The 26,627-nt window shown below is 47.3% G+C and overlaps 2 protein-coding genes across 9 annotated transcripts; one reads left to right on the top strand and one right to left on the bottom strand.

Moving 5' to 3' along the window:
* The first annotated feature begins 620 nt into the window (after nucleotides 1-620).
* On the top strand, nucleotides 621-11,441 carry ADCK2 (aarF domain containing kinase 2). The gene is made up of 8 exons (XM_032996164.2): nucleotides 621-1,582; nucleotides 2,305-2,451; nucleotides 3,931-4,059; nucleotides 4,705-4,800; nucleotides 6,823-7,074; nucleotides 8,497-8,625; nucleotides 9,297-9,350; nucleotides 10,572-11,441. The coding sequence occupies exons 1-8, from the start codon at nucleotides 668-670 to the stop codon at nucleotides 10,713-10,715; spliced, it is 1,866 nt and encodes a 621-aa protein (XP_032852055.2). The 5' UTR covers nucleotides 621-667; the 3' UTR covers nucleotides 10,716-11,441.
* Nucleotides 11,227-26,593, bottom strand: LOC116962318 (trichohyalin-like). 8 transcript variants are annotated; one of them, XM_042795314.1, is made up of 11 exons: nucleotides 25,910-26,593; nucleotides 24,262-24,938; nucleotides 23,899-23,990; nucleotides 23,538-23,715; nucleotides 22,181-22,409; nucleotides 21,021-21,589; nucleotides 19,947-20,088; nucleotides 18,473-18,714; nucleotides 16,691-16,854; nucleotides 15,755-16,001; nucleotides 11,227-15,439 (listed from the first exon to the last, which is right to left on the bottom strand). In XM_042795314.1, exons 3-11 carry the CDS (start codon nucleotides 23,979-23,981, stop codon nucleotides 15,215-15,217), a joined length of 2,079 nt encoding a protein of 692 aa, XP_042651248.1. In that variant the 5' UTR covers nucleotides 23,982-23,990; nucleotides 24,262-24,938; nucleotides 25,910-26,593; the 3' UTR covers nucleotides 11,227-15,214. The 8 variants fall into 8 exon arrangements, with proteins under 8 accessions (XP_042651248.1, XP_032851578.2, XP_032851571.2 ...); XM_032995687.2 differs by lacking the exon at nucleotides 24,262-24,938 and having other exon boundaries at nucleotides 23,899-24,193; XM_032995680.2 differs by lacking the exon at nucleotides 24,262-24,938.
* Nucleotides 26,594-26,627: the final 34 nt, after the last annotated feature.

The following is a 26,627-nucleotide window of genomic DNA, read 5'->3' as shown; positions in this document are numbered from 1 at the left end:
TGTCACGTGCCCTCACATGCTTCTGTTACTTAAAGCTCTGTTTCATTAATACCCCACTAAGGGAACCACGACTAATCACAACACCTCACTTGCCAGCACCAGGCTACCACTTGAAAGCCTCAGTTTTTGCGTAAAAATAAAAAGGTCATCGCCGGCTTCTCTCACGATGGAAAAAAAGGAGAGACGGCTGCCACCTTACAATGACTGAAATACCCCCTGCGTGCGTCAGCCCCCTCATTTCACCCGTAGCTTCATCCACTGCACCGGTCCCAACCGAGGTAGGCTCAAACCCAAGATGGCAGGAGCCCACCCCTGCTGTCAGCACGGGTGGAGGCGCGAAGGCCCCCAGGCCAAGCGGGGGCCTCTCCCCGCTTCTCAGCGGCCACCCGGTGACAAGAGGGAAGGGGCCTCTCGCCCCCCCTGAAGCATGAACCAGAGGGGACGCTGCCCCTCGGGAGGCCGCAGCTCAGGGCAGCCCTTCCCCTCACAGGTGCCACCGCGAAGGCGGGAAGAAATCACCTCCCGTTGCTCCGCGGCCATCGCTCCTGGCCCTTTAAGGGGCGGGGCCGCCACCACCCGCCGGCGCTGATTGGCTGGCCCCGACACCCTCTCCCCCCCCCCCGCCACCGGGAAGCCGTTAACGGCCGTTAACGGCCTGGGGCGGGCGATGGTGGCGGGCGGCGCCGTGCGGCTGCTGCCGCTCCCGCGGCCCCTCCTGGGGCGGCCCGGTGGGGCGAGGGGAGCGCTGCCCGGTTGGGCGGCCGCGGGGCGCGGCGGGCTGCGTGCCGGGCGCTGGGTCGCGGTGGCCTTGGTGGTGCCGCCCGCTGGCGGGACCGGCTGGAAGGAAAGGCCGGGACAGCGGCCGCCGGTGTGGGCGGGAGAGCTCGGCCCGGAGCGGCCGCCCCGGGGGCTGCTGCGGCGTTTGGGTTTGGCGCTCCGCTTGGGTTTGCGGGCCTGCGGGCTGCTGCTGCGCTTCGGGCCCCTGCTGCTGCTCTACCCGCTGAGCCGCCTGTGGCCCGGGCTGGGCGGGCTGTGGCTGCGGCTGCTGCGGAGGGCGGCCGAGGCCGCCGGCCCCACCTGTGTCAAGCTGGGCCAGTGGGCCAGCACCCGGAGGGACCTCTTCTCCGAGGCCTTCTGCAACGAGTTTGCCAAGCTGCACGTCGAGGTGAGCCCACACCCGTGGGGCCACACCGATAAGCTCCTAAGGAAGGCCTTCGGCGAGGACTGGACGGGCATCCTCAAGTTCCAAAGCCGGGAGCCGGTCGGCTCGGGCTGCGTCGCCCAGGTGTATAAAGCCTACGCTGACCTCACGGCTATCGCCGGCTCCCAGGCCGAGGAGCTAGCGCGACGCTCGGAATTAAGGTCCGCGTGGGAAGTGTCGGGCTTTAGAGGCCTATTCAGGTGGCTGAGGAGGAGGAAGAGCGAGGAGACGCGGGGCGAGAGGAGCGGGGAGGAGCTGAGCCCAGCAGACTGCTCCCAGGGAAGCCCTGTGAGCGGGACGTCCCTGTTGGAGCAGATGGCCAAATCACTCCTGAACGCAAATCCTTCATCAGCCAGACATCTCGTGCCTGTAGCCATAAAAGTAAGTCATCCGACTGGTAGGTGTGTGAAAATGGAGCGTGCTGGACAAGGCCAATCGGATTTTAATTCCCATGGAGATGAGTAACTGGCTAGGGGCAGGTACAGTAGTGATGCTCGTCCTGGTGTCTTTCCTCAGTGCTTTGGTTCCAGCCAGCTGCAATCCAGACTCGCGGTGGCCCCAGCTCTTCCCAGCCTGGAGAGCTCGAGTACACATACTGCCTATGGCACCGTTTGAGGTGGCAGGCAGGTACCAGAAATGTCTACAAGGGTCCAGTTTACATTAAAAGAATTAATATTAAGCTTGGCTTCACCTTCCAGATAATGGGACCCCTTCTCTGCTCACATGAAGAAATCTGGAACAGATAAGTTCTTTCCAGCAAAGTTTATTTAAAGAAACCTTACGTTTGGGCTGCTGTAAATACTAGTCAGTACTACATGGCAGGGAGAGAGTAGGAGTGTGAAAGTAGTGGAAAATGGCACTAGGTGAGATTGTAGTCTCCAGCACTGATACATTCCATTTGACAATTCTGAAATGTTTTTTTTGTTTTTTTTTTTTACAACTTAATCCATGGCAAAATGTGAATTCTTCCGAGGACTAGATGGGGAAGCCTTCTTAGCTCCCAGTCGAAGAGGCTGGGTTCTGCCTGTTTGCAGTGTGTCATTTGAGCTGATTGAAGTGGAATGTTTGGAGAGTTGCTCTTGCCACTGTTCGTTCTTGTGTAGGTCCTGCACCCTGGGCTGGTCCACCAAGTCCAGATGGATCTGTTTCTCATGAAGATGGGTAGCCACATCATTGGACTTCTTCCTGGATTCAAGTGGCTCAGTTTGACAGAGATCGTGGAGGAGTTTGAGAAGCTTATGATTCAGCAGGTGCGTGCCATGCCATGGTCCCCACGTACTGAAACAAAACTGTCTTTCATCTTGCTACTGGCTGGCTCTCTTTCCACACTGCTACTTTTTTAAAGGGTTAGATGAAGGCTTGCTTGTTCTTTATTCTAATTGGTCACATAATGTCACTGTAAGAAAGCTTATATGCTCAAGGAGTGAAAAAGCAAACCAATGAAAAAATTGATCAATCTTCATTAGACTTAAAAATCTTTTTTAGGCTTTGAGTATGTTTCCTAGTGAACAGCCTGAACAACTAGCTAACCAGAGTCTCAGTCCTTTTTGCAGCATTGTGAAAGACAAACACTGGTGAGAGACCTCTCTTAGGAAAAGAATCTCTCCAAACAAGTGCTCGGACGTGTGTTTTTACTCTTCAGTCCTACGCATATGTTTGCAATCTGTGCTCATTGGTCAGGTTTGTTAGCACTGAGGTATATATATTGTCATAACTAGTACACTTCTATATAAATTAATAGTATGTTCTCTATTGTATTGTCATCAGACATCATACTATTGGTAAAGTTAAGCTTTGCAAGTAGATCTGAAAACGTCCTGATTCATTGATGTCTTGTAAAGACACAGTCCTGAAACATCCTTGCTACCACATTTACAGAGATTTCACCACAGTCTTAATTAGGCCTATGTTTCTATTAAAATGAACCATTATCTGCTAATTTCATTTTTGTGTCTAGGTCTGAAGTCTAAGTTTTCAAAAGCCTTAATTCTTTTCTACTATTGCCAAAAAAAATTGCACAGTAAATCCATGTTGTAAACTGTTGACTGTATTCAGATGTGACTTGAGGTCATTAGTACCAGTTTAGTTCAGCAGAGCTTTTGGTCTATCCTCTGAAGATTGAGGATTAGGAGAGCATCTGACAGTCTTGTAACTTCGTTTCTCTTTGAAAGAACAAGAAGTATTCCTGGGATATTTCCCATTGCCAGATGAGGGAGGTGGGTTATCCTGCCTCCTTGAGCAGCAGAGATGCCCTTGTGTCACGGCACTGGACCACTGAAGAGCTGGGGCCAGGACTTTGCACAGTGGATTAATTTCCATGTGTTAGGTTAAATTTTTTCCTATCGCTGCCTATCTGGAAAGTGAAGCTAAGGCTGCAGTGGTTCTACCCTGTCTGCCTGCCTTTGGATGGTAAACTTTGGTTCAGGATCTGTCCTAGCCTTGAAAGTAATGCAGTCCTGGTCCTTTTGGAGATCCCATGCCTGTAGTAAGTCACCTGTATTTCAAAGGTGCTGGGTTGTGGGCCAGCCATTACCCAGTCTGTTACTCTACTCTTCCATCAGGAAAGCTTTAAGCATGTAAGAAGCATCCCTCTATTTTGTTTTCTTTCCGGCTTTCTGACTAGTTTTGTTGGTATTGAGTATTGCACCATACAGTCATATCCTCATACAGGACCCTGAAGATCAAGTTGCATCTAATTCCCAACCTACTTTTTCTTTTTCTCCCTTGAGATTGACTTGCGCTACGAAGCCAAAAATCTGGAGCGCTTCCGACAAAATTTCGTAGATGTCGATTTTGTGAAGTTTCCAATTCCCCTTCAGCCTTTGGTAACGACAGATGTTCTAGTGGAAACATTTGAGGTAAGAACTGAAGGGTCTGGGAACAGTGGTAGCAATGAGAAAGCCCTTAGGAGAACATGCCAAAGAAGTGTTTTTTGAGAAGGAGCAATCAATCAGAGGCAGAAGGTTACTTTTCTCTTTTTTGCTTCAAGAGATCGCTGTCCTTCCTGAGTATCTCCTCCACTCTGTAAACAGTGCATCCCAGAAGACAGGTGGCAGACAACTCTGTACAGAAGCGAACGCTTGGCCTGAAACCAAGCAGACCAGCAGTGTGCCCAGCCACCGTGTGCTTGCCTGTGCTCTGCAAACCAACACCACGCTTCAGCTCTCCGCTGTGGTGGGTCAAAGCAAGGAGCTCAACTATCTGACCCTTTCTGGTGCCTCACTTCCCTCGTGGATGTTTGAGTCGCAAACAAAAGCTACTCAGCCTTAGTTTTTGTGCATGTGAGCCTGGCAAGAATATTTCTACCCCAGGCTGTGTCACTCCTTTTCCAAAGAACAAACCCTTGCTTCTCTCATGTTCTCCATCACAGTAGGTACAGCCTCTACTGAGCAGGTCTTTTCTAAGGTATTCTTGCCACCTTCCCTCAATTCTGGGCACCTAGGTAAAGGTGTGGTTGAAGGTGGGACACGGGGTGTGTTTGACTCCAGCTCCATCTTTTTCAGGAGAGCGAGCCTATTTCGCACTACCTGCATGCGGAGATTGCCACAGAGCTGAGGCAGAGAATTGCAAAGATGGGCATGGACATGCTTCTAAAGATGGTAGGCGCTTGGCTGAGGCTGGAAGTGGAAGTTGCTTTCCTGCAGAAGCTATTCAGTTGGGGTAATGAGACAATATGGCTACGGAGAGAACCCGTTTGCTTCCCACGTCTCCTCCTCTTTTCCCCATGGAGAGGCAGCCTGTGGATGCCAGGTATCTCCTGGTAACCCAGGACTTGGGCTGCACGGGCACTGTGCAGCTCCTGAGCTGGCAGAGGGAGGGTCTGTACTTCACGTTCAGTGTAACACAAGGTCTGAGTAAAGCTTGGGCTAGATACGCCGCTCCTGTAGAGTTTGACATGAAGCTTCTTCACCCTTCTGCAGTGGATCTGCTTGCACGCAGTGGGGTCATCCTTTGCAACTCGATCAGGAAACCTACTGATCTATTTAATGAATATTCACATACTGCCCAAGTACTATAAAGTGCAATGTAATTAGCAAAGATCATGCTCTTTGCAGTGAATATGGATGCAACTTGCAGGGAAAACAGCTAGCTAGTTTATTCATTTATTGAATCCTCCTCCAAAACTGCATTTTTTGTAAGGAATAATTAAATATGGAGTAAGGAAAACAAACCTGGCCAGATTCAGCTTATGATTCAGCTTCTCACTATTTAGTCCTTCTGTGGCTGAAATAATCACAAATGACCTGGAAAGGAGTGTTGAGAGGGTGACACAATTGTCTCATGAGGAACCATGAGAACTGGCAGGGAAGAGTTGCAAAAGAACCTCAAGGTACTGAGTGCGTGGGCAGTGTCAGATGAAATTCAGCTGATAACTGCACCATCATGCTGGGCGGATGGCGAGGCCTGCAGTTCTGACTCCGTGTAGTACGACAGACTGAAATAGCTTTTACCACTCAGAAAAGCAATGGTCAAACTAGAATAGTTTTACGCTAAAGTTGGATTCAGTGGTTAGGAGCAAAGCAAAAATCCCAAATTTTAGGAGTAGGAAGGAATTAGAGAGCTAAGAAGCAACATTATGGCTGTAAGTAAAACAAAAAACAAGCAAACAAAAACCAAAACCTGTTTCTTGAATACTCTGTACAGTTCTAGTCCCTCGCTGTCCAGGACCCTCCATTTCAAGGGCTGTAATAGAAGAGGTGCAGAGGAAGGCAGCCAGGATGATTACTGGTGTGGAATGGCTGCCATACTGGAATGGTGAAATAATTTGGACTCTTAACTCTGGCAAGCAGAGAAATGAGCAGCTTATGACATATATGCAGTTATGAGAGTGAATGTGGATCTATTGTGTGTGGTTTCTCAAAACAGACCAATGAGAAGGACATAAAATTATCAGAGGTCATTTTTTCAGGCAATGCCCATCCCCCCCATCTCTTTTTTTCCACACAATTCTTAATTATTTACATGGGAATTGGACAAATTTCTAGGAGAAATCCATGAAATAGAGCTAACCTCCTTGGGGCAGGAAGTCCTGCAGTCCCAGGTGGCCAGGAGGGTTAGTGGGGAAGTACTGTCTTGTGCTTGCCCTCTTGCTCGTCCTTTCTGGTGCTAGCTGCTAGCAGAGGCAGAGAAGTGCTACATACCTTTGCTTTCTCTCCTCTTAACTTGTTTTCCTTACTTTTCAATACAGTTGTAATGCAGGTTGATGTCCCAGACTAGACCTGCTTAACCATTTGCTAGAACCCGTGCTACTGAATAACAAATGGCCTATCCTTACAGCATTACCCTTGGCCGGAGCCCACCGGCGTGCCCCCAGTTGAGGGTTAATTGCCAAAGAGCACTGCTGTTGCTGATGGGACTCGTGGCTGCCCTGCCTGACCTCTAGCAAACACACAGGATTGCTTCCCACAGCTCTGCCAACTCCCCTGGAGCGAGTAGCGCCCTTTGCCATCCCAGCACAGCTGGCCTCCAGCAGAAGCCATTTGCTGTGTTGCTGCCTAGGGTGATGCACATTAGTAACGACAGCGAAGAGACCTGAAACAAACCTCTGCTGTTTGCTTCGGAGTTTTGGCGTGGGCAGGTTTAGTTGGACCGAGCTGCTCTGAGACTTGCCTGCCCTCTAGGTCTTTGTTGACAACTTCGTCCACGCCGACCTGCACCCTGGGAACATCCTGGTTCAAGGCGTGGCCCACGTCGGCACCAGTTGCAAGGAGCAGACGGCCGTGGTGGACCTGTGTGACACGCTGGTGGTGGAAGTGCAGCCGCCCCTCAGGCAGCTCTGCCTGGTGCTGCTGGACGCGGGGATCGTGGCAGAGCTGCCGAGCGCCGACATGCAGAACTTCCGGGCGGTTTTCACGGCTGTGGTCCAGGGCCAGGTGAGGCCTCTCTCACGGGGCTGGGGAAGGGAGGCAGCTGGAGAGTCTGACCACGAGGATTGCTTTCTATTTCCCCTTACAAACCTCGCGAAGAGGGGAGAGGAGGCTTGCCAGTGTGGAAGCTACATGAGACACAGGGATAAGATGTTCAGCTGCAGCGAGGAAGCTGGCAGAGCGGGGCGATTTCAGTGGCCCAGGAAATGGGGAGCACTGACTGCCACTCCCCGATTAGGAGTGCTTCTGGTGCAAGTTAGGACTGCCTGGGAGCCACTTGTGCTTGAGACTCTTGGTGGAATCTGCCAGGTTTTAGAGAAGAGGAGGGAATGGATTAACGTCATGGTCTTCCATGCGTATTCCCTTCTGCAGCCTTACTGCTGGAAAGCCCTTATGCCATCCTGCCTTCTGCTGTTGTGTCAGCCTCCATAGAGAAGAGGAACCAAAACAGGTGGGGGTGGAAGGGCCTGGCCTCAGCCAGGCTTATCTGTATAAGAGGAAGGACTTTATCCTCCTTCCCCTGACTTAAAATATACTCTCAAATGGACTAGAGAATCCAGTGCTGATGTCTCCTGCTCATTTTGAGAACGAGCATCTGCGCTTATAATTGTGTGTTGCTGTTTCTCAGCTGTAGGTTGGGTGGCTCACCAGCGTATCTCAAGAGGGACATGTTTTAACTTGGTTTGTTTAATCTGCCAAAGCACACCAATGTGTCAGTGCTAAACCGTGTATTCAGGCCCATCCTGTGCTGCCAGACTTACTTCTCAGCTACTAAGCAAAAACTGCAAACACTTGATTGCCAAATGCATGGAGGCATGGCTCAGGCTGGGTGTAATTCACGATCTACAGGTGAAAAACTTCTACACCAAGTCTCATTGCCAAACCTGGGGTGTCTGGCTCTCTGTGTTGTTGTCAGACGCGTCTTCCAAGAAGAGCTATAAAACCTCTCACAAGTGCAGTTTGAATATGGCTCCCCCCCCTTTCTCACCAAGCATCTGCTGGTATAGAATCAGCTCGATCTTTCTCTGCAGTTTGCAAATGGAAGGTTGGACTTAGCCCGTAAGGGAGGTTAATATATACACCATTATCTCCTCTGTTAAGAAGAAAATGCCGGTCCTGTGGGTTTTACTTTTTCCCCTTGAAATTTCTCCTGCCTGAACGAGAGATCTTTGTTGTGTTCTACCATACAAAGCCTGCGAGAAAAACAAGCAGGGTTTTGCCAGACACCAGCTAAGACTTTTCAACCAGTTGTGCTCTTCCTGCACCTGCTTCTGTTGATCTGTTAGGTCCCTTGCTGGAAGGGGAAGGCATGGCCCTGGGCGTTCTCCCTGCAGTATGCCTCCTCCAGGGACGATGATGTGAAGCTCCCTGTAGGCCTGCTGGCACCGGTGATCAAGTTCTGATTCTCTTTTTCAACTTGTTTCACAGGGGGAGAGAGTGGCAGAACTGATCCTTCATCACGCCCGTGCTAACCAGTGCCAGGATATCGAGCGATTCAAAGCTGAGATGGCGGAACTAGTGACCAAGGTCCGGGGGAACACCATTGCCCTAGGAAAGGCAAGTGCACAAAGTGTCCCACCCCCACTCGCCTGTAATTCGGTGCAACTTGGCTTTCAGAGATCCATGTGGAAAGGCCAGCTCTGATCTTACCAGCACTGCCAACCAGTACTGGGTGCTTGTAGTCTCTCGGGTGCAGCAAAAATCCATAAATCCTTATCTTCTTTTAATCAAAAAAACCCACTTGTGTGTGGTTGTGGGGTTTTTTTTGTTTGTTTGTGTTTTGGGGTTTTTTTGGTTGTGTGTTTTTTTTTTTTTTGTTTTTTTTTTTTTTTTTTTCAAATCTCTAGCATCTATAGTTCCTGTGTGGAGTTTCTAAGCATGATGTTACAGCTTGCATCCTGTTAGCTAAGGCCGGCCTGGGCACTTCAGAGAGTGTAGTATGGTGGCATTGAGCAAATCAGTGCATGTTGTGTCCTGCTGTGAGGTCAGACATGCTTGGCCTTCCTGGGCTGGCAAGTAAGCAGAACAGTGGGTCACAGCTGAACTCCTTATCCTGGGTGGGGTGGGATCATACCCTGTTGTTGGCTGTTGTTAGCGCAGTAATCTTCTCCCAATGCCAGAACCAAATTCTAACAAACACTTAGAAGAATCCTGCCTGTCACTCATGTGGCTCAGACTTCTCGACCACAGGTTTTTTTGATCAGTTATTAACTTCTTTTGTATTCCAGCTTCAGGTGGCAAATCTCCTCTCGAATGTCTTCAAACTACTGATGACCCATAAGGTGAGGTCCTGTCACTGTCTGCCTTCAATAGCTGAAAGTTCATCTGGGGAGGGAGAACTACTGGGAACATGAAGGGCTGACAAGGAGGGGGACTAACTTCTGAAAGGAACTGCAGGAATGCATCGAGGTGCTGCAGGCATACTGTTTCTCAGGGCTTGATATACGTCCTACCAAGACCAATTTCTGTTTTGTTGGGCTTTGTCTTAATACTGCATTTAACGGTATATATTACTTACTAAAAGGAATGCTGCTGTAACACACAGTTTTTCCTATTTTTTTTTTTTTTTAATAATCCCTTAGAAGCAGAAAATTAAATCTAATATACGTTCCACTTTTATATCACTGCATGCTTTACTCCCTGGATCTTTTTCTTGATATGTGGCTATGTAACAGCACTAGCCATTTTACTGGTTTGTTAGAGGCCTCAAAAGTGAGGAGTTGCTCACAGATCAGAGATTCCTTCTTGTAACTGATATTATTTGGGGTACAAGTTTCCACAGTTGCAAACAACTTTGGAAATCAACAGAGCTATGGTGGCCTTAACTAGAGGAGATGAGAAGGTTGTCAGCCACAGAGCTGCCCAGCCTGCCAATGGTCCCCCTAAACATTCCTTAGAGGTTTTAATCATTAAAGCCTCATTAAGCTGGTTTCTAATAACGTTAAATATAATTTAGGCAAAACAAGTCCTCCCAACTCCATGAATTCTTAACGCCCTGGTAGGCCTTGAAAGCATCCTGGTGCCTGGCTGGGAATTGGGGAGTAGTCTGCTCACAGGCAGAGCAGAGGATGGTTTCCTCTCTGATGTGTGGGGTCTGTTATGGCCGTTCAGAAGGTGAGCTCCCCCCTTACACAAGTGCATGCATTCGGGTATGTTGGATACTACTGCAGCTTATAACTACGGTGGCAATGGTGAGCTCTCCTAAGCTCCTGCTATGCCGGTGTGGAAGAAAAATCCCATCCTCCTCCTTGGAACTGAAAAACAAACATTTGGGTTCCTTCAGGGCATTTTCTCTGAAACTGTTGTCTCATTTTGGGGCCTGCTGTTGGATTTCATTGTGTTCTGAAACTCCAAGTGATGGAGTTGCAGTATAGTTTCAGAAGTATGTTCTCGCCAGCCTCTTCCCTTCCCCCTCGGCTTAGCTAGAGCTGGTACCTCTGTGGAATGGGCTCAAAAAAAAAAAAAAAAGTCCACTGCATTCATTCAGTTGCTTGTGGTTCTAGGTGAAGCTCGAGAGCAATTTTGCTTCCATTATCTTTGCCATCATGGTTCTGGAAGGCCTTGGTCGTTCACTGGACCCTGAACTGGACATCCTAGAGGCAGCTAAACCACTGCTCATCAAAACTGCAGCTTCTGTCCTCAAATAGACTCTCGTGGCTGCTGCCCTCTCACCGTGCAGGGTTACCTGTGCCGTCTGAGCTGACAGAGAAAGAAGCTGAAGGTGAGAAGTCACGTGTATCTCGGGGAAATGCCATGCAGTGGTCACTCTCCATTAATGTTGCCATCAGTCGTTTCAGCCAAGCACCAGGCATGGGATGGTTAGAAGGGCTGTTCCAGAAACCAGGAGGACTTTGCACAGTTGGAGAGTTTGGACTCATTACACAATTCTATAAGCTAATGTGCTCTGGTAGCTTTTAAACTGACATACCATGTAGTTTAGGTGCACGAGACCACTGCAGCCTAATAAGAAAAGAAGTCTGACTTATCTAAAAGTCTTTTTAAAGACATTCATTGATCAAGCCTGTTTTGAAATATACCAGGTTAAATATTTAAAGTTAATTTACTGACTTACCTGTCGCTGTGGTATGAGAAATGATGTCCTGACACTACCTGAGCAACTCATTCAGGCTGAAAAAAAAAAACCAATAAACCCTTTTGTACTTTTAACTTCTATTTTTATTGTAGAAGTGTCCTGATGTCCTGCATGGAGTGGTCTGTTAGTCATTTTGGATGATAAAAACAGACAAGTCAATCTGATTTTTCAAACTTCCATATTCTAGCACAATACTATAGAAGTTTGGATTATAAACAGCAAAAGAAAATATTTGCCTAAGCATAAAATCTAATTCCATAATAAAAACAACTTTGGGGAATATTTGTACTGGTCTTAGTTTCTTTTGAACATTAAAAAAAAAAAGGTTTTGTTCTGTGTACTTCCTTCCTACCACCTTCCACCCCACTCCCTAGTCTCATGCTAGTCAACTCAAATCCTTAACTAATATGCAAGTGCTTGAGTTTTGTTTCCAGGAGTTTGCAGAACGAGGAGTCAAAGCATTTTCCTAATGGATAGAAAATAGATTGTGAATGTTTAAAATTAAATGAAGCCAGCAGAAGAGCTAGATCATACATGGCTTTTACCACCAGTTATTTTATTAGTAGTATTAAAATTATTTTATGGCTGTATTTTAATAGTGAGAAACACAGTCTATGAATGACTGGAAAAACTGTAATACTAGATATATTCCCAGATATACTGTATGTGAAACTGCAGCAGCACAGGGTGGCTGCAGTGGTCTGTTTTCAGATGGTTAAGCAATGAAGAGAAAGTACATAAGCAGACAATCTCCTGGTTTATGGCGACTATAAAATAATGATTAATGATATATGACTGAAGTCTGAAACATAAGTTTACACTCTGCTCAATATTTCATGTACTTTCCTTTAATCATTACATATCCATTTCCAAATGCTGAAGGATGAAAGCAGCAGTTAGAGTCTATTAAGTTTTAGGCTTGTTTCTCTGAGTCTAGTTAGACTTATAACTAGGTACACTGTTCTACCTAAGCAGGTGATTTTGTGTAAAAGAACTCAAAAAAGAAGAAAAGCAAGCAAGCCTCAAAACTTTACATTAAAGAAGAATCTCCCCGGGCTGCCTGCGCTAGCTCTCCCTCAGGACTGTGCCTGCTCCCTCCCGTTTCCATCGAGCTGGGGGGGCAGAGGGGGCGGCAGGCACAGCCCTCCAAGGCCTGGGCTGAGTCCAGCAGTTAGGTAGGTCTTGGGCACAATTTGCTGAGCAAGTTTCAGCCAACTTTTCCAGAGGCTAAACAGAGCTTAACCCAAAAAATAGAATTTCATGTCTGAAATGAAAAAACTGTGTTCCACATGTAGTTTCCATATAGGCAGCAAGTTAGAATTTTCTCAGACCTGAATTTAAACAAACAAAATGGCAAAGCCTTCCCCTTATATGTAGGGTCATCTTTCCTTCCCTTCCCTGGTTTGTGTTTTTTTTTTTTTTTTTTTAATCAAAAATCTCAGGAAGGTTCATGTATATTATGGATCCTAAAGTTAAGAATACCACTTTTAGCTATTAGAATAGTTTGTAATTTTTAAATTGAATTATTTAGCTTAGAATAGTTTGTAAACATCTGGATGGGAGACTTAAGTTTAACTGCCTCTTTGGGGAAAGCTGAAGACAGCCTCTCAGTTATCTCTGGAGGAACACAGCCTGCGATTTATTGCTAAGAAACTGCTGGCCATTCGAAAGATTTGGCAGAATTTCAAAGAGGCTCCCTTCTAAAAGTTTTCTTAATTTTTAGATTGGTTTTTAGAAACTGCTCTTGTCACTGGTGCTGTGTTCCTGTAAAAAGGGTGAATTTCTGTAATACTTTACTTAGGCTTTTTGCTGAGTGATGTGCCAGAAAACGTGTAAAGTATTTCTAAGTGGACCCAGAATGTCAGGCAACAACTTTTAAATTTTGTATCTAGTTTGGTTTTAGGTGTTACTTAAGGTATTGCAAGTATTATATATATTTTAACATAATTTTGTGTAAAATAAGGACATCCTTAAATATAGCTCTGACTGCTCCAGCAAATAAATTGGGCCGTGTCCATTCTCCTTTCCTAAATCCCCACATGAGAACAGCAGCTACGTTTCCAGCTACTCAAAGCTGATAATAGCATCCTCTGTGACACAGCAGCTGTATTTTGTGCCTCTGGTGAAGATGTGACAAGCATAACCTCCTCCTCCTCTGTGTGAATGAAGGCACCTTCACTCATCCAAGGACAATGCATTCAACCTTCTCTCCTTTCCCGTTGCAGAAAATTGTCTCTTGAAGTGCCTTGCTGTGCCCTTTCAGGGAAGGGGAGAGGCTGGTAGCTTGTCCCCAGGTGTGGCTGATGCCCCGTGCTTCACTAAGGAAAGTCAGAAACGCACCTGGACAGTCGTGAGCAAGTTGCATTGCGGACTCCAGGTGGTAACCACGTTTTACCCGACAGCCTGAACAGGGAACTCTTTTTCCTACAGCGCTGCTGGCTCCCTTGGATTCATACACCATTTGTTAACTGTCAGTTTATCGATTCATTTGCCTTGGTAGCATTCCCCTCGTTTATTCGTGGTGAACAAAAAGTCTGGTTATTCCGACCAGGCGCCCTACCTGCAAAGATATCCGAGTATCTTTCTGATGGGAAGATTGCCTGGTTTTAGAGACTGCCAGCCTGCAAGCGTCATTGTAGGCAAAACAGAGCCCCCAAGCCCACTGTTGGGTTTGGTGCTTCTCCGAAGACAGGTAGTTCACAGAACAGATGTTTTTCTCATCACAGTGCCTAGAAAGGGCGACTTGTCACCAAAATCAAAAATCTTCCTTTTTGCATTTTGGGCTTCTCTCAGTCATTCCTCCTCCAGGGGAGTGGCCTGGGTATTCCGAGCAGTACGTACGCTCTGACAGCAGAAAAGCTACACTTACCTGCAGCGCAAGCTGGAGGGTTCCAAGTTGTCTTACCAGGTTTTCTGAAGCACCTCTCGTGTCACTGGGTCCCTGCTCTGTCCCCTACAGCAGTTTTGGCAGGAAGTAGCACAACTGTCTCGTATATATGGGGACTTCTTCCCTGTGGATCTTGACTGACTTGGAAGAGTCAGTTGTCAATAATGGAAATGCAGTGGATAATTTACATTGTTATTTTAGCGTGTACATTTTCAGTGCTGCAGGTTTGGGGGTTTTTTAACATCCAGCTGGTATTCAGCTCTCTTTCCCCCTATTTAATGTAACGTTAACGTATCAAGTAAGCCATGTGACAGCCTAACATAAGTACACGTCCTATTTTATGTGGTACTTGACCCTAAAGAAATACACTCTTCTGGTGCTGCTCTGGAAGAAACACAGCAGGGCAGAAGGTTCCCAGTATTCAGCAGCAGAAGCCTTTTCAGGCCCGTATTTTACTTCCCTGCAGGCTTGTATCAGCAGGACATAAACCTGTGCCTGGGCTTGCACCACTTTACTTGAGGCACTCCTTCCCAGGGCATTTCTCCTGACCTTCATTCTTGTTCTTCGCCTCCTCCTTTAGTGTATGGCCCATGCCCTCACTTAACTAGCTGCTTGCTTTCATTTGCATCTTGCAAGCAGCTACAAGCTGACGCCCCTCTGCCAGGCTCTGGATCTTGTGCCCTTCCAGTCACTTCTGTAACTAACTCCTAGGTCCTCTGTTGCTCCGCTCTGGGTTGCCCTATGACACTTTCACCAGCCTCAGACTACAACACCCAGCACTGTGAGAGCTGACTCCTTGGAGTGAGTCCTAGGGAAAGAGCTGCCCCCTTCAGATGCCTTGGGAGCAAAAACTCAGCACTGTGGCTGTGATATTAAATGTTATTCAATAGATATGAAACACCGAGGTAGCTCTTGGTAGCAGGGTCACAGAAGAACAGTTCGACAGAGGTGGGCTCTCTGGAGCAGTAACTCCAGAAAGAAAGGTACGTAAAGGATGGAGCAGTGAAAATGCAGCCTGGTTGCGATGAGAAGGAGATTGAAGATGTCTCCAGGACTCATCATTCCACTTGTCACAACTGCACTCAAGCACTCAGTGACTCACGCCTACAGGATACAGAGCAGGTCTGTGAACTGCTCAAGGGCCTGCTTAGCCACTCTGCAGCTTCCTACGCTAGCAGGGATGCCCGGAGCATCAAAAGATTCTGTTCTCTGAGGTACTGCTGGAGGTCACCGAGTTTTTGGCCTTCTTTTTCCATTTTTTGGTGTGAGCGGTCTCTGCTCTGGAACACTCTCCCTCTGGCAGCCCGGTGCTGGTTTTGTTGCCTGTTCTGGTCCCGTGATTCTTGTTCCAACATTTCCTGCCGGGACTGCATTCTGCTCCTGAGAAAATCCTACATAAAAATAAAGACATTTACAATTGCACAGCCAGCTTTCATGCTGAATTTCATCCACAGCTATCACCGGCAGAAGTCAGAAATGGGTATAATCTATGGAAATTCATTCCTTTCATGCAGAAAGGCTCTTTCTACTACAGAGAGGGAGAATTTAATTTCCCATCGTTTATCTTTATACGTGTCAATGTCACCCTTCATTTATGTATCTCTAAATTATACTGGATATGAAACAGGTGAAAGACAAGTACTCTGAATGGTGCCACTGCTGGAAACACAGTAGTACAGGAAAAACATTTCTGAAATTGCCCTTACCAGCTTTTCTTTCTCTTGTTCAAAGTGTCTTTCGTTGCGTTCTGCCTGCAACAACTCTCTCTGCAAATGCTGTGTCTTTACAAACCGCAGCCTCTGACTTGCCTTCTTCCCCTCCTCTGGCAAGGAGGATCCCTTCCTGCTCCTCTCTGCCCCAGCAGCCTGGAGCAGTGCCATGTGCTGCAAAGCTTGGTCTTTGTGCTCCAGCTGTTTCTCCAGCCCTTGCAATGTTCTCTGATGCAATGGCTGCCTGTTTCCAAAACAAAATTTCTCAAATTTCTCAGAAAGAAAGAGCAATAAAAGACAGTGTCTAAGACACAAAGCAGATATCCTAGCAATCTGTGCTCAGTTAATATTCCAAGACTTTGTTAGTTTATGAGTTAAGCCTGTGTGCTAAACAGAGGTGGCAAAACCCCCAACTGGGCTGGTGCCTGATGTCAGTTAACTACAGTCACCTGTTCACCTGACTGCTTCACCAGGTGCAGGGGTATGTTCTTGGCCCTGAAGTCCAGGAACCAAGGAAATGGATGGACTGACTGTGCAGACAGGGCTGTAGGACTGGCGCCTGTGTGTATTGGTGGTGGAGCCACAGGAACAAGAGAAGAGATGGAAGGAGGTGGGTCATGGGGGCAAAGACCTGCTAAGCTTAAGTGGGCTGTGGGGCCAGGGAACAGAGGTTTGGGAGGCAAAAGGACTTTGGGTCCGAGGATGAGACTGAAGGGACTTTGCCCTTGGAGGGATTGCTGAAGGCTGTGGGTCCCTGTGTCCCCACCTGACCATACCTCAGGCATCAATTAGCAAACCACCACGACCACTCTGTGGAGACTACTAGTGTGAGGCACAACACGTGATGCTCAGGGACTGAATGAGCGCACCAGGCAGGAGATATTACCAGCCTTTCAACATTTTCTGTGACACTAGTTAGCTCCTAGGTAATACCTCTGGTTCTCCCTGCGCAGCTGGCGTCGGATGCCATCTGCCTCTTGCTGCTGCTCCCTCTTCAGCTGCCTCTGTTCCTCTTGCCACCTTTTGTGCTCAATCTTGGCTCCGTTGAAGTCCATCTCATTCCATCTCTCCTGAGATGCACCAGTAAGGATTGATTTCTAAGAGAAAAAAAAACAAAACAAAACAAAACAAAACCAAACCCAAACTGAACCCTTAATCTGATCATACTGATTTTTTCTAATGCAAACTGTAGACCTGCAAAACCAGAACAGTTCAGTCATCTAATGTCAACCCTCAGATCTGGAAGCCACCCTGGCTCATGAATACCATAGTGTTGCTTCCCATCTGTGAAAACACTGAGTAGGATGCTAAAACCTGTACAAAAGATTAGTCTTAACCAACAAAGGGATGCCTGAAGATCCAAATATTTTAAAAGTTCTTTATAGGTCAGTAGGCTGTACTCTTCTCGTTGCTGCAGTGTTGAGCCAGTGCTTAAAACTGTCCAGTCTTTGTGTCAGCTTCTGGACTGGATGGAAAATAGAAGTTCTGACCACAAATCGTATTACAGATTCCTTACCAGATTTTATTAGAAATATCTGCCTCCGTCTGGCCAAACTCAAAATCTTCCTGGAGTTCTGTGCAGGTGTACTAACTCTTCAGTTCTTGTCGTTTGAGATTTCTACCCACAGTCAAGAGTCTTTGTGTTTTCTTCTGTAGTAGCTGCATTTCAATGCTGGGCAGTGCTCCTAATTTGCATTTTTAAATGCACTGTGCTGTGCAGAGGGATGAAGGAGGCTACTTCAGGGCTTCTCTTCACAGACACAGTGCAATATTTATTTATTTTGCACTCCTTACGGTGTCCCATATGAGGGAAGGAGCAAGGAAACCTCACCAAAACTGAGACATGCATTCCAGTTTACATCGCTAGGGCTGTTTGAGGCTGGAACAGAGTTTCCACAAAATATTCTGCTCTCTCAAATGCATTCTCCCTCCTCCTAGTCCCAGCTGCAGTTAGCGTGTTCCTGCCACTAGCTCTTCCTCTGCTAACAGAATGTCTCCTTCCAGCTCTTTCCCGAGGACATCTCTAATACCACAAGCTGGAAAACACTACAGGACCTTCAGATGAAGTCCCTGCCAGTCTTCTGTAGCATTTTGACTGATTTCTCTCAGCATGTTGATCCGTATGGCTTCCTAGGGACAGCAAACCCCGCTGCTGTCCAGTGTTCGGTGCGAAAACTGTACCTCGTGGGTGGTTTGTGTTTAAGGACATACAGAGGGAGAGATCAAAGAAAGAATCACAGGTGCTTCATAGGTGGGAGGTGAACAAATGGTGTTTTACACCAGGTGAAGGACTGGCCTGAGGGTTAAGAGACTTGGAAGTTCCACCCCAGCTGTGATATGTGCCCCCTGCTATGGGATTCAGCTGGCTACCTAGACTTCCCTCTTTTTTTCTTTCAGTATCTGTAAAAGAGGAATAATTTTGTTGCTGTCTAGTAGAGCTGGCTGAGAAGTTTATTTAGAAAAGATTAATCTAAAATAAAAAACTCTATCAAGGGTGCTGAGTGAAAATACCAGAAGTGCCATGTTCCTGCACAGCACTGATGCCCAAGTGGAAACCTTATGTTTCTATTTATGCACAGCCATTATTCTGCATAGGCATAATTTTTGTTGCAGTAAAAACCTTTGAGAAAGAGATTAAAGGCGAGTATGAGCTCACATGACATAGACAAACGGCTTCATCCTAATAGCTAAATCGAGTTTGGACCAAACACTTACTGTAATACTTTTGTCTTTTAGAAGATTGAGATTTGTGGATCTCCTAGCCTGCACATTGGAGGTACTGTGTGATCTCTGTACACGTAGAGCTGATTTGATGGTCAGGCTGTCTTTCTCCAGTGATTGATTCACTCGGTCAAATAAGCTTTGGTGCCTGAAAGGAACCAAAGCACTGGTTCCCAGGGAAGGGCTCCTTTTGGAATGCTGGATTGGAGCTTCTGCCACTCTGGACTTAAAAAGACCTTTCAGATAAATGAGGGCAGAGACATAAAAGGTTATAGACAACTTATAAAAAGAAAGCAAATTAAAAAAAAAAAAAAAAAAGTATTTTCATATGAAATATATTCAAGCAGGACTTTTATAACTTAATACAAACATTTTCCTCTGAAGAAGTGGGACGTTTTTTGGTCTCCACAAAACAGGTCCCAGCTTTCAAAAAAAAAAAGCATGCCACTGTAGTCAGGCAGAAGTTTTGCCTCATAACACACTATCACTGACTGCACTTACATCTGCTCAGGCTAAGGGGCTGTTTACATGGTATTTCACAGACAGACATGAGCTGTTTCTGCCAGTGCTCTGAGACGAGCGAAAATGATAAATTTCTTGAGAGGGCAAAGCCTGAGCTATACAGCCTGCTGAGAGAGAGGAGAAATTAGCCTGGGCACAACACTGTGCTAACACAGCTTTTGGGTAACTGAGAACATGAGCAGAATTTTGCTTGCACCTTTCTGCTAAAGGCAGCGTGAACCTGAGTGGCAGTTGTTGCGTGGAGTGATGCTGGAACACCAGCTGGCAGGAAACGTGCACTCCTGTTTGACTTTTCATTCTCCTCTACCAGCAGCGGCACAAAGCAAAGCAGTAACACTTAGAGAAAGCTTTTGGCTTTCCGAATCCACACTTAAATGCCTGCAATTGTCACAAAACTAGCTTAAATGAGAACAGCAACAATTTGATTAGAATCATGATCCAGCCCCTTTTGGATGATAAGGGAAAAAAAGTTGACTCAATGACATTATAAAGCAATCATTTTCAGCACAGATAAGAGAAGGAGTGTTCTGCAGGACAGTCCTGGTGAAATCGTTTTGCTACAGGCAGCCATCGTTAATGTTACAGATTTGTTTTTTAACGTAAGGAAATTTTATAATAAATAATATTTATAGCGAGCATTACGATAAAGGTTCAGAAAACCCCAAAGCTGCGACTGCAGTAGCTGTAAAAGCAAAAAAAAAAAAACCCAACTTCCACCTGAAAATATTTTCACATTGAGAAGATGAACCACTTCTAAAGCCATACTGCCATTAATACCTACATATAATGATACCACATTATGGTGTCTGGGTGCACAGCACGGCATTATGGCATTTTCTTCTGAAACATCAAGAACTATGGCAACAGATCTTAGGCAGGATGGCTGGCTGTGCTAATGTTATGTGGCAAGTCTTATGTTTGGATAAAACAGCTACAATTTCAATACCGTATTCGTGTTTAACATGAGCCTCAGTTTCAGCATCCTGCTGTCTGCTGTCTGCTTCTTCCTCGTGGGCTGCCTCTGTTACCCAGCTGTCTGTGTTGACAGCAGGATCAACCATAGCATGAGCCATCTCCTCCTGAGGACTCTAGAAATAACAAGAAATACAATCATAGTCCAGACCCGATAAGGAGAAGAATAGGTCAGGGTCATGAACTTACAGTGTAAGATTTTAAGTTGCAACTGAAGTTTGAGGAAAAATACAAAAACTCTGGGCGAGTTCTTTACTAACGAAAAGAACTAAAGAAAGAACTCTTAAGCAGAGTAATTTCTGATCCCTTGATGGGTTTCTCTACATCTTCAAATGACCTAAAAACTGGCAGTACTTCTGCCTGGAGGGGTCCAAACTGGTACAAAAGGGATCAGGCCAGAGGGGCTCTGGCTGAAAGACAGTCGTGTTTCTGGCACGTGCCAGAAGTCAGGATTCTGAGCCTTGCAGAGCAGTGGAGAAAAGCTTTGGCAGTAGCTGGTGCACATTAACCTCCCCCCTACTGATCCTCATCCGGGGCCCTGTTCGCGACCACCAAATCGACTGCTGAGGGTCACAAAAGTCTCTTCTGGTCTTTGATTAGGAGAGGTGACGCCTCCAACAGGGTGGAGAAATACCTTAACAGGATTATGTTATACACTGCCTTAGTAGGGAACAACCCTTACTGTAATCCTTATCTGGTGCAAAGTCTTCTGTCTGACAATTTTTCCTGCCTTTACCTCCTTTCCACAGAGGCAGGATGTAGCGAAACTGGGCTATAAGACACTTATTTCTGCATATGTGGAAGAGGTTCTAGGAGTCTGCTCCAGGCAGTGACAGTGACAACTCCTAGGTCTTCCTCTGGTCAAAGGGTCAGGAAGACAGTGCAGAGCAAAGTGTATCCATTCTTTAGCAGGCGTACATAAGGGCCAGGCCTAACACCTCGAGTAATTTTTTGGTACTAAGAGCAGAAAACTTGAGGTAACAAAGCAGACATTATACAACTAGCAGACCATACGTTAACCAAAGAGCCAGAGTGACGCACTTTTTACCTTCTTCGGTTCTATAACCTCATGGTCCTCTTCCAAACAGCACTGAACACCTTTTGGAACACTTTCTGTCTTCAATCTCTTCTCTTCCTTCTTCTCTTCCTCTCCGGAAACGCTTTCTGAAAATGAAATCCTTACTTCAGACAGCTGTTCTTCTATTTTCTTGCTGAGCTCTTCTTTAGTCAAGCTTGTTCCCGGGACGAAGGCACCTTCCTGCTGCACTTTGCACCCCGTAGGCTGCGTAGGTTCCCAGGCTGCAAGGCAGCAGTGGGGAAGCGAGGTACAGCTACAGCTGCACTTCGCGCACGGCTGAGTCGAGCACAGACCCCTCGGCCAGTGGTCCAGGTCCGAGTGACCCTGTCTGCTCTGGCCTGAGGCTCTATAACCCGGGGCCACAACATATGGGTAATCCAAGCTCGAATCTACCACCATCTGCCTGGCTGCTAAAGGCATCTGCACTTCTAGGATGATGCGTTCACTTAAGGGCAGAGGAATCCGCAGAGCTTGGTCAGAAGACACCTCCTTCGTCTGCCCGTTCCAGAAATTCACAAGCACTCTCCTTCTGGTTTGGGCTGTGCATATTTAAAACAAAAACAAAAACAAAGAATGTATTAGAAACATGTCAACCTGCGTGATTTATCTCTTAGAAAGCAAGAGGTAAAAGTAACAGCTTGTGTTTTAGACAATTTCATAACAACTTGCATGACTCTTTCTTTATAGGTTTAAAATTTCACCCTCTTTTGAACTTCCTATGAAGAGACAGCAGATAGCAAAATTCTCACTCATCACAGCAAGCCAGGATTTTACCCTTGCAAGAGCTGGAAACTAGACTAACAGATAATCAGGTGAATACCCACGAGGGCCAGGAACATTTTTCTCCTTGTTTTGGGAGGATGTGTCCCCCGACCCCCTCCTTTTTTTTTTTTTTTAGGAAGCTTCCACTCACAGAACAAAGCAAAGGCCAGTTTTGGGAGCTGCGTTATTTCTGGCGCTGAAAAAGAACAGGCTGCTTAGTGCCAACAACAACAACAACAAAATAAGATGATGAAGCAAACCCAAGCAGCAGGTGGTGAATTCTCCATGAGTGGGACTGTTCTCTTTTCTGTACAGTCACCAGCAACCCTGGCGAGCCCAGCTCTGTTAGGAAAGCCAGTACTTCATACCTAAACGTGCCTCCTCGCTCTCCATAACCTTTAGCACCGTGCCCGGGCCAAAACGTTCAGCTTGAGCCTCCCATGGTGCCAAGACCCTGTCGCCTGGAGCAAGAGGCTGTTGCCTGGCATCTTCGTAGTGGAGAATGTCATAGAGAGGCGTTTCCTGCACGCCAAGCTGCACCTTGCCTTTCAGAGCGCGACTTTTGTCAAACTCAATCAAAAAATGTTCCCTGGAGCCCTACAAGAGTAAAACAGGTGGTTTGCAAGGCAGACATCTGGGTCCAATTAATGGCCAAAGGTAAGTGCTAAGAGGGAAGTGGCAGAAATCCCAGGAAGCGGAACGTGATTGGGGAAAGTAGCTTTCCTCTTCTACCAGGTTTTCCACCGTACTGTGTCCATACTGGACTTTAAAAGTAATTAAAGAGCTGGGGCTTAGGGGGCTGATGGCCTTTCTCTTCCTTTCATTTCATACTTAGATTTTAATAAGAACACAATTAGTATGCTAAGGCAGAACTTTACCAGGAAAACCTCCCATCGGAAAAGGAGTAGCCAAAAGAAACTGCTGTGTATGGTGCAGTTCATGACATAGTAATCAAAAGGATAACAAACCGGTAAAATGTCAGAACTGTCATAAATTTCAATGCTTTAAGCTTTCAGCAACGGGTGTGGGGCAGATCTGTTACTGAAATTTCAGCCTCTTCTGCAGACCTATGCATGCACTTACACAAATAATGCTGTTAGCTCCTATTAAAAATAACCTGGCTCATGCCTTTACCTGTCACCATCTGTTCCACCCCCCACTGGAGCTTACAGCCATTCTCACCTAGCATCACTGTTTATTTAACTAACCTGCAAGCTGTGAAATGAACTGGGTTTTAAAAGAAAGCCTGCAGGGGGTGGTTTCCTGTCTGGCATCCAAAATTGTCTCACAAATCTCAGACACAGAGGTGGAGAAGAATGAGGAAAGCTCTCAGCTGGGTCAGGAGGGGGTGCTCCCCGGAGGCAAACATTTTGGGTTACTATTACGCTGTTTAGCTAATTGACTTTGCTGCTAGACTGGGCAGAAGCAGACAATAAGGATAAGGGACCAGTTTTGTTTGATTGTCTCTGAATAACAACTTATTATGACTACTAAAATGGATGGATTTCCAGGCTGCTTTCGCTTGCAGGACTCCCTCACAGTAAACACCCGGTCATCATCAGAGAACAGATGAAAATAGGACGTGGGGAGACAAGGGTAGTTCTGAAGTGCACTGTATCACAGGAGAGCCACCCCACAGCAAGGGCACGGGACTGGTGAGGCATGGGAAGAACAGCCAGAAGACACACAGATCCTCTTACAGCACAGTTCCCAATAGATAGCTACCTTCACCTCTTGGGCTAGGTGGCCCAGGTAGTAATAGCCGTCAGCTTCTCTCCTTGCCAACACACGAGCCCCCCTCATGAAACTGGAAGCCTCTGGGAATGAATCAATGAAGCTCCTTGTTGGTGAGGATATCAAGGGCCTACAAAGGGAACCTGGGTTCCATGCACAAACAGGGAAGCTGTGGAAGACAAATACAGGTAACAAAGACCTTGGCAACAGAACCTCTGCAACTTGCTGCAATGAAAAGAAAGGAAATCCCCATGGGACGGGACACCCACCCCACCCTGCAACAACTGACTGTGGTTCCCAGCTTTTATCTTCTCTGCATTTTCTGCGATCCCTTTACAGGTTTTGAACTCACCGTGTTACTGGACATCTTGGCAGCAGAGAGCCACAGGGATCTTTATTAGCTGCCTGACAACACTGGACGTGGGAGATGGACATGGAGCTTACCTGGAGGGGGGAAGGAGGAGGTGGAAGCAGAAGATGAGCATGATTTTTGAACACTGAAATCCTTAAACAGGAGCATTATTTATAAAATTGAAATCTACTTTGCAGTATGTTACTTTTCTCTTTAGTTCTTCCATCGTATCTTGTGGTGCTATGTTGTCTAACTGTAAGGTCATCACAAATGGTTTTGATTTGAAGAAAACAAGCTTGGAAAGAAGAAATATAAAAAGATAAATTGTAAGACCTATATGATAAAACCCCCTTTGTGCTTCACCTGCCTTCTGTTCAGCTGCTAGATGTGTTGGAGGGTGCATCACTGTTTCTTCAGTCATGAGGAGATGCGTTCTCCAAAGGACAATGTGTCATTTCAGGTATGCACGAAGCTATAGTAGATCTCCATTTTGGCCCGCCTCAGATCCTATCATCACTTTATTCTACTGTGAAGGAACCACTACGCGTGTGATTCTTACATCAGAACAGTTTCCCTTTCTCACCTTCCTTCAATTGATTTTAGTAAAGAGCTTTGAATCTGGAAAACACGCGGATTTCTCCGGACGAGGCGCAGCTTGGAGGCAGGCAGCAGAAAGGAGGCAAGGTGGGGGGGGATTCCGGAGCTGCCTCCCCCATCCCCGCGAGCAATGCAGCCACACCAGCCCTGCTGCCTTCCTCCCAGCCAGTGCCCCCCGTGCCCGGGCTGCTGGCGGGCACGTGTGAGCTGCCTCCCCTCGCACCCCGCTTCTTGCGCGGCTCTCCAAACCCCCCCAGCACGCGGGAGCTGAAAGGTCAAGGGAAGGAGCTGAAGTCCAGGAAGAATGCAGAAGGTGAGGATCGAGACTAGGAAGCCAAAGTCGCCTTTGCGGGTTGAAGCCAGCAGTGGAGCCATCTGGCCTGAGCAGGATGGAAAACGGGAAATGTTGGAGAACGACGACACAGCGAACAATATGCCAGGGACTATGAGAAGGGAGAAAGACAAAATGCAAAAGAGTTGGGAGGTGGAACAGACAACAAAACTATGAACCTTATGTTAAAGCGTTCAGCTTTTACGGGAAAAGATAAAACTCATGTTTCATTAATTGTGCGTTAAGTAAAAACAGTGGGTGAACAGTTTGACACTACTCCCTGTAAGCTGTTGCTGAAAATGCATTAGGGCTGTTACAAGACTCGGTAGAACACAGAACTTAAAATCTCTTAACTACAAGGACGTCCACAGGGTAGACATGGAAAACCTATGCTGTTTCAGCTGAGGAAGTCAGCTGTTTGGGATGTCAACAGATTTAGAAGATACTGTTATTTATTTAAAATACGGTATTTGACCACCCCTGCCTGAGAGTAAAACACCACCGGTCTGTGAATCAGGATACACGGGCTGCAGACAAAGCTGTACAGTCTCATAGCAAAGAAAAAGTAAAATCAAAGCAAGGCATTTGTTCTTTCCTTTGGGATGTTCACCTTCACCTGTCAGAAACACCTTTTTTTCAAGTGCTGGCCTGTAAAGTTCAATGAAGTCACTTAACAGGGCGAGCCTTTCCCTGCAAAAGTAAATGGAGTTAGAGCGAGGTACACCTGAATTTGACCCCAAGCGTTGGCGACGAGGCTTTCTGCTCAGGGGCTGTATGTGAAGTGCTCTTTCCTCACAAGCAGAGATTTAAGGTACAAATAACGTACAGTTAGGAGGGTGGATATGCCAGCTCAGGGTGTCGGGTGTAGCCTGTCACAGAGCTGCCAAACCTATTTTAAATCCTCGTCCGCAGACGAAGCTTAGGTGTAATCAACGCTCAGGCGTAATGAGCCGCCAGGCAAAACGAGGTTACCCTTCCAGAGGGCCACAGGAACTTTTCCCCAGTTCCACTTTGTGAAGTGTCATCCAATAAAGATTCGGGAGGAACTAATTAGCATGCACTAATCTTACACTAGCGGCATACCTTGTCAGAAGCAGCAGGGGGGACTCTGATCGCTTGAAGGGCCCCCCCCCGACTGCCTGGCTACTTTCTCCATCACTCTTTGAGCGCTTCTTTCACGAGCCTCCCGGAAGGCACACAGCAGGGACCTGGCGCCACTCGTTCACCCGAAGAAGCTGGACGATTTTTCCTCACTCTTGCTCCGGCAGCGTGTCAGGAAAGACACCCCCACTGCCCCCCCCCCCCCCCCGCACCCCGGGAGGCCGGGCCTGCCCCCCCCACAGCCGGGCCGCCGCCTCCCCGGCGTTGCTGAGCAACGGGGCGCTGTGGGCTGGGCCCCCGGAGGGGGTGTCGGGGGGGTGGCGTGTGGGGGTTATTTCTTTGGCCCCTTCCTTAAAAACAAGCAGCCGGCGTCGCCTTCATCCCCCGCTCCGAGAGGAGCGGTACGGCTGGGGGGGAGGTCACCTCCCTGAGGCGACGCCATCTTTTGGGACTCACTTTCGCGGCTCGCCTTCCCCCGCCGCCAGCGCGTTGGCGCCGTCCGGTGCCGCGGGGAGGCGGGGGTGCCCCCGTAGCCTCGGCGGGCCCACCCGCGGGGCGGGGGTAGCGCGGAGGTGCGGATATACCTCCGCCGAGACGCTGCGTTGTGCTCTGCTTCGCTTATGTTTTGCTTTGCCACCCTTCGCTCCCGCCCGCAGACCCCCCCCCCCCCCCCCCCCCCGGAGTTGGTAGGCGCCGGGGC

The sequence above is a fragment of the Tyto alba genome, unplaced genomic scaffold, assembly GCF_018691265.1.
Source record: "Tyto alba isolate M040663 unplaced genomic scaffold, T.alba_DEE_v4.0 Super-Scaffold_21, whole genome shotgun sequence".
NCBI classification, from domain to species: domain Eukaryota; kingdom Metazoa; phylum Chordata; class Aves; order Strigiformes; family Tytonidae; genus Tyto; species Tyto alba.
This window is presented reverse-complemented; position numbering and strand designations above follow the sequence as displayed.